The following is a 6,447-nucleotide window of genomic DNA, read 5'->3' on the forward strand; positions in this document are numbered from 1 at the left end:
GGTCGGGGTGGGGTGGGGTGGGGTGGGATGGATGGGGGTGGTTGGTGGCGGTTTCGAGGTGTTTGCTTTCTGTTTTCTTCTCTTTTCTTCTCTTCTTGCCCTGTCAGGGTTCTGGTCTCGGGGACCAGGCTGCTTTTAGGCAGCAGGGGGGCAGCGCGTCTGCCCCTGTTCAACCTTGTAAGGATGATTCCTCAAAAAAAAAAAGCGTGGTGGGCAGCAGGTGGCGCCTGCTCGCCGCTGGGTAACAGGGGCGTGCGCAGTGCCCCTTGCTCCACCTGCCGCCGCAGAAAGGACGTCAGTGGCTGCATCTGGATGACCCACAGGGGTGGTGAGGCGGTGCTGCCCTGCGGCAAGCCGTTCAGCACTGGGAAGGCGTCAGAGAGCATCCCGTTCACACACACGCGGGCAGAGCCGTTGGCAGTGATCAGGCGGATCCAGCGCAGCATGCGCGGCCCAAACCCCAGACCCTCCGCGGACGCATACAGCCACTGCCGGTGCACCCGGTCATACGCCTTTTCAATGTCCAAGAAGTACAGCGCACCACCCTGCCGTGGCGTGCCGTCCGCGCCCACGTCCAGGCGCATCCATTCGATCAGGCCTTGGAGGTACAGCGCGTTGTCTCCAATCCAGCGGCCGGTGATGAACGCGGTCTGCAGCTCATCCACAACTGCATCCAGGGCAGGCTGCAGGCGGGCGCTGACGGCCTTGGACACCATCTTGAAGTCGCAGTTGAGCAGCGTGATGGGCCGGTACGACGCCAGCTCGGCGCGGTCCAGGCTTTTGCCCTTGTAGATGAGCGTGATGATGCCCTCCCGCCAGGAGGCGGGCAGCGCCGCCGCCATTTCACCGCCATCGTGGGCGTCTGCAGCGGCAGCAAAGGCAGCGGCAGCAGCAGCACACAAGCGCGGACCCAGCAGCGCCCAGAAAACCTTGTACACCTCGTACGGGACCCCGTCCGACCCAGGCGCTTTACCATTGGCGGAGCCAGCCAGCGCTGCCATCAGCTCGGCATCACTGAGGGCGCCGTCACCGGACCCCTCTGCGGCGGCCTGCAGATCCGCCGGAACCTTGCGGTCAATGGCCGCCAGAAGCTGTTGCTGCGACGCCGTACAGACCGGCTGCACGCGGAACAGGCCGGTGGGGCTGGTGCTGCTGTACATGGCTGCGGCGGCTGCGGAGACAGTGTTGCGCGTGCCCGGCCCCGTGAGCGCCACAGGCGCCGGTTGCCCCGGCACCTTCAAGTGCGTGATGGGCTCCTGCGCGCCGGCTGCTGGCTCGTCAGCCTGCCGATGGAACCAGCGAGTGCCCCGCTCCCCATGCTCCTCCATCAGTGCAGCGCGGGCATTGTGGCTGGCCGCTGCGGCAGCTGCCCGCTCCTCCCGCACCGCCAAGTTGGCCATGGCCGCAGCCTGACGCTGCGCGGCGCTGGCACCCGGCCGGTCGGCCAGGGCAGCGGCCGCGTCTGCGGCCAGCACCACGCCATGCAGCCCATCCCGGGTCTGGCGTGCATGCCGACGGTGGATGCTGGTGGCGGCCTCCCGCAAGAAGAACTTGTCCGCCTCCCATTGCGTGCAAGCGCCGTCACCTGTACTGGCCACGGGATTTGCGGCAACGTGCGCCTCCAAGCGCTGCTCGAGCTCCAAGCGCAGCGAGGGGTGAAACAGCAGGTATGTGGGGAAGCGCCACTGCTCCCGGTGCGCATGTGGCAGGTCGGGCAAGGACAGGGTGAGCAGCACACCGTTGTGGTCCCCAGGCGCCCCATACGTGCGAGCGACATCCACCACCCATGGCGCCGCGGTGGTACTGACATACCACCGATCCAGGCGTGCGGGAGTGGCCGGCTTGGGTATGGCCGGATGCGTGTAGCCCTTGGCGCCGCCACGCTTGCTCGCCCAAGGGTCCACCAGACTGAACTGGGCGAGGAGGCTGGCAAGTTGCGGGGCACCTGCAGCACGTGACGGGCTAGGGGCCGCCTCCTGACTGGCATCGGTGACACAGTTCCAGTCCCCACCGACAACAAGCACCCTGTCCGTGGCCAGGTGGGGATGCAGCCCGGCAAAGAACACAGGCTTGTCCGCCACGGCCGTGGGCGCATACACACACACGAAGCGCAGGCGCAGGTGACCCACGTCCCAATCCCAACATACCACACGGCCCGCTGCATCCGTTGACGGCGGCTGCAGTACGCAGCCTGGAAGGGACAGCCGACTCCGCGCCAGGATAGCCGCCCCACAGGAGTGGGGCGACGCTGCCGGGCTGGCAGCGAGGCAGTGGCGCCACGGAAGGCACGCCCCCTGCGCGGCGTCATCCAGCTGCTCCGTCACGTCGGAAGGCAGGGGCGTGCCTGCAGGCTGGGCTGAGTATAGGCGCCACCAGCCAGTGAACTCGTCGTGCAGCTGTGCCAGGACGGCGGTACGGCCGGCCGGCACGCGGCAGACGGCCTTGTCCGGTACGTTGGCACCCTGGTCACGGAGGTAGGCGAGGAGGCGGCCCCCAAGCGTGTCGCGGCCAAGCTGCGCCCACTCATACCCCTGCACATCTGCGCAGCGGTTCTGGTGCGTCACGAGGTCAGAGCCGATGGCAACACACGTGTCCCGGGTCAGGCAAACGGCCCCGTACTCCGCCTCACTGCCCGCACCCCCACCAGCGCGCCCAGTCGTGTCGGCCGAAACCCCAGCCGGCACGCCCAGGCCCCTGCCCCTGCCCTTACCACCACCCGCCGGTTGTGACGTCTGCAGTGGCGGCCCCGCCTGGGGCGGCGGCTGGGGCACTGCCCGCCCCGCTCCTCCACCCTGGCGCCCCGACCCGCTGCCCCCACCAGCCTGCTGTCCCCCCGCCGGCCGCCCAGTGGGCACGTGCGGCGGCAAGCTAGCACCGTCCTGCGGGGGAGGCAGCCCGCCGCCCAAGGAGATGATATACTACCGCCACACCAGCATGTAATTCCCCATCACGTGTTAGACTGGTAGCATGTCTTATTGCTGTGTGTGATCGCCACCTCCCGCACGTGCACTTGACCCAGCGGCACCTCAGGCGCGGGACACCGCTTCCCCGGTCAGTGCGTGCTCAAGGACTGTGCGCACTTCAGCCGCTATGATACCTGCCTAGCTGTTATCTGAGCTGCCCTCCCACCTTTCGTAATGGGGCGGACCTTGTACACCAGCGTGGCCAGGACCACAACCTGGGAGCCGGTCGGGGGCCTGGGTGACTGCCCCTGGCGCTGCAGCTTGTGCTGCTGCTGTTGCTGTAACCGCCATTTCTGCTTTTTTTTTTTGAGGAATCATCCTTACAAGGTTGAACAGGGGCAGACGCGCTGCCCCCCTGCTGCCTGAAAGCAGCCTGGTCCCCGAGACCAGAACCCTGACAGGGCAAGAAGAGAAGAAAAGAGAAGAAAACAGGAAGGTGGCCCGCAAAGTGCTCCACAGCAGGGCGCCCGCCCCCCGCGGGCCTGAGGCCCACATACCCATGCGGTCCCCCAGCATGAAGCCCGCGTCCGTCACTGGCGGCGCCGCTGCCTAGGGCGCAACGCAGGCCCACAGCTGCTGCAGCCACGTCCTTGCCTGCGCATAAGCTGGACACTCCAGGAAGATGTGCGTCAGGCTGGCCCACGCCCGCGGGCCAGGTGGCCCGCAGGCGGGGTGAGGACAGTGCGCCCCCAACCCCCCGCACCCCGTGGTCACCCGTGGCCGAATTCCCTTGCCCGCCCTGTACAGCCCGGAAGGCAGGTAAGCATGTTGCAGCCGGTACACCAGCACCTTTGCCCCCCGACTGGCGTGGCTGTCCCACAGCCTCCGCCACGTACCCCGCAGAAGGGACGCATCCGGGGGCGGCATGCGAGGGTCGCCCTCCACCGCCGCCGCTGCTGCCGCCGCCGCCGTGGCAGGCCCCGTGCTAGGCCCCGCCCCGCCCGCCGCCTGCTCCTGCAGCCGCGCGGACCGCCGCGGCCCCTCACCCGAGTGCTGCAACGGGGACGCATACGACTGCAGTTCTCTCGCCGGCGTGTTCTGCTGCCCGGCTGCCGCAGAGGTGCGGTGGAGCCAGGGGTCCAGAGCCACCGGGTTATTGTGGAAATGCTGCGCCGCCGTGGTGGTCAGCTGCGCCGCTGCACGCTGCCACTCCGCCTCCCGCTCCGCCAGCCGCGACTGTGCCGCCGGCTGGGTCCCTGAACCCCCCGCCTGCTGTGCTGGCGCCGGGCACGGCATGGCTGCAGGGCGGGCCGGAGCCGGAGGTGCGGCCGGGTTAGCCGCGGTGATGGCCCGCCGCACGTCCCGCACCGTGTAGTCCGCCAAGCTGACACCCGCAATCCGGCAGTGCTCCGGGTGCACCACCACCCCAGCCTCCGGCGCCAGGAAGTACGGCACCCGAGGCCACGCCCCCGCCCGTTCCCCTGGTGATGCTGCATCGTACGCCGCCCGCTCTTCAAAGGTCCACAGGTGCCGCGGCTTTTTTTTGAGGAATCATCCTTACAAGGTTGAACAGGGGCAGACGCGCTGCCCCCCTGCTGCCTGAAAGCAGCCTGGTCCCCGAGACCAGAACCCTGACAGGGCAAGAAGAGAAGAAAAGAGAAGAAAACAGAAAGCAAACACCTCGAAAACCGCCACCAACCACCCCCATCCATCCCACCCCACCCCACCCCGACCCGGCAGACAGAGCAGGAGGCTGGCCCCCCCGCCCCCCGGGAGGGGTTGCACAAAAACACCGCCAGACCTAACCCAAGCACCCACCTACACCACAGCCTAACCGCAAGAACCACCACCACCGCGCGCCAGAAAAGAAAACACCAGCGCTACACACTCGCCCCGCCCAAACCCACCCCACCCCCACAAGTCGGTTGCTTAAGCAACACCCCAGGAGAACCGGCAGAGGAGACACAAGCAGAAAACTAAACGGGCCAGATGTGGCGCTGACTAAACGGGCTCCAGTCCGCTGCAAGACGCGCTGTGCAGGAAGTCCCACAGCCGCCCAGGTGCTGCGACGCCAGCCAGAGCTAAAACACATGGGCGCCAGATAAGGTGATGACGATAATACGCCACGCCAGCGCCTGGAAAGAAACGCCGCCCAAAAGGAAACCTAGGGGGCCTGCACAGGTGATGCAAGCGTCAGCCGCAAGTTCAACTTCGGTGACCCACCCTGAACCTCCTCCACTTCACAAAATGCGCCACCCGCCGACCAGATGGCAACAAAGAGCTCCAGCTTAGCCGCCTTGAGCTGTGCGGTGAGAAGCTGTGTGGGCAGAGCCGACAGGGTTTCAGGGGGTAGCGTGGCGGCAGTGAAACGCAGCTGCATCACCCTGCGCAGCTTTTTTTTTTTTTTTAAGGAATCATCCTTACAAGGTTGACCAGGGGCAGACGCGCTGCCCCCCTGCTGCCTGAAAGCAGCCTGGTCCCCGAGACCAGAACCCTGACAGGGCAAGAAGAGAAGAAAAGAGAAGAAAACAGGAAGCAAACACCTCGAAAACCGCCACCAACCATCCCCATCCATCCCACCCCACCTCACCCCGACCCGGCAGACAGAGCAGGAGGCTGGCCCCCCCGCCCCCCGGGAGGGGTTGCACAAAAACACCGCCAGACCTAACCCAAGCACCAACCTACACCACAGCCTAACCGCAAGAACCACCACCACGCGCGCCAGCAAAGAAAACACCAGCGCTACGCACTCGCCCCGCCCAAACCCACCCCACCCCCACAAGTCGGTTGCTTAAGCAACACCCCAGGAGAACCGGCAGAGGAGACACAAGCAGAAAACTAAACGGGCCAGATGTGGCGCTGACTAAGCGGGCTCCAGTCCGCTGCAAGACGCGCTGTGCAGGAAGTCCCACAGCCGCCCAGGCGCTGCCACTCCAGCCAGAGCTAGTACTCATGGGCGCCAGACAAGCTGATGACGATAATACGCCACGCCAGCGCCTGGAAAGAAATGCTGCCCAGAAGGAAATCTAGGGGGCCTGCACAGGTGATGCAAGCGTCAGCAGCAAGTTCAACTTCGGTGACCCACCCTGAACCTCCTCCACTTCACAAAGCGCGCCACCCGCCGTCCAGATGGCAACAAACTGCTCCAGCTTAGCCGCCTTAAGCTGTGCGGTGAGAAGCTGAGTGGGCAGAGCCGACAGGGTTTCAGGGGTTAGCGTGGCGGCAGTGAAACGCAGCTGCATCACCCTGCGCAGCTCGCTGACCACCTCCCGAACCACATGCTCCGACGTCTGCTTAGCAGGCTCGCGGGACCAGTACGCACACCAGACGGCGTACAAGAAGGTGGCCCGCAAAGTGCTCCACAGCAGCGCTCCCGCCCCCCGCGGGCCTGAGGCCCACATACCCATGCGGTCCCCCAGCATGAAGCCCGCGTCCGTCACTGGCGGCGCCGCTGCCTGGGGCGCAATGCAGGCCCACAGCTGCTGCAGCCACGTCCTCGCCTGCGCATAAGCTGGACACTCCAGGAAGATGTGCGTCAGGCTGG

At 66.1% G+C, this 6,447-nt stretch overlaps 1 protein-coding gene across 1 annotated transcript; it reads right to left on the bottom strand.

Moving 5' to 3' along the window:
- Positions 1-174: 174 nt before the first annotated feature.
- On the bottom strand, positions 175-3,350 carry CHLRE_04g217986v5 (uncharacterized protein). Its single transcript, XM_043061824.1, has 2 exons — positions 3,207-3,350; positions 175-2,879 (listed from the first exon to the last, which is right to left on the bottom strand). The coding sequence occupies exons 1-2, from the start codon at positions 3,252-3,254 to the stop codon at positions 192-194; spliced, it is 2,736 nt and encodes a 911-aa protein (XP_042925079.1). The 5' UTR covers positions 3,255-3,350; the 3' UTR covers positions 175-191.
- Between the last annotated feature and the right edge of the window lie 3,097 nt (positions 3,351-6,447).

The sequence above is a fragment of the Chlamydomonas reinhardtii genome, chromosome 4, assembly GCF_000002595.2.
Source record: "Chlamydomonas reinhardtii strain CC-503 cw92 mt+ chromosome 4, whole genome shotgun sequence".
Taxonomy (NCBI): Eukaryota; Viridiplantae; Chlorophyta; class Chlorophyceae; order Chlamydomonadales; family Chlamydomonadaceae; genus Chlamydomonas; species Chlamydomonas reinhardtii.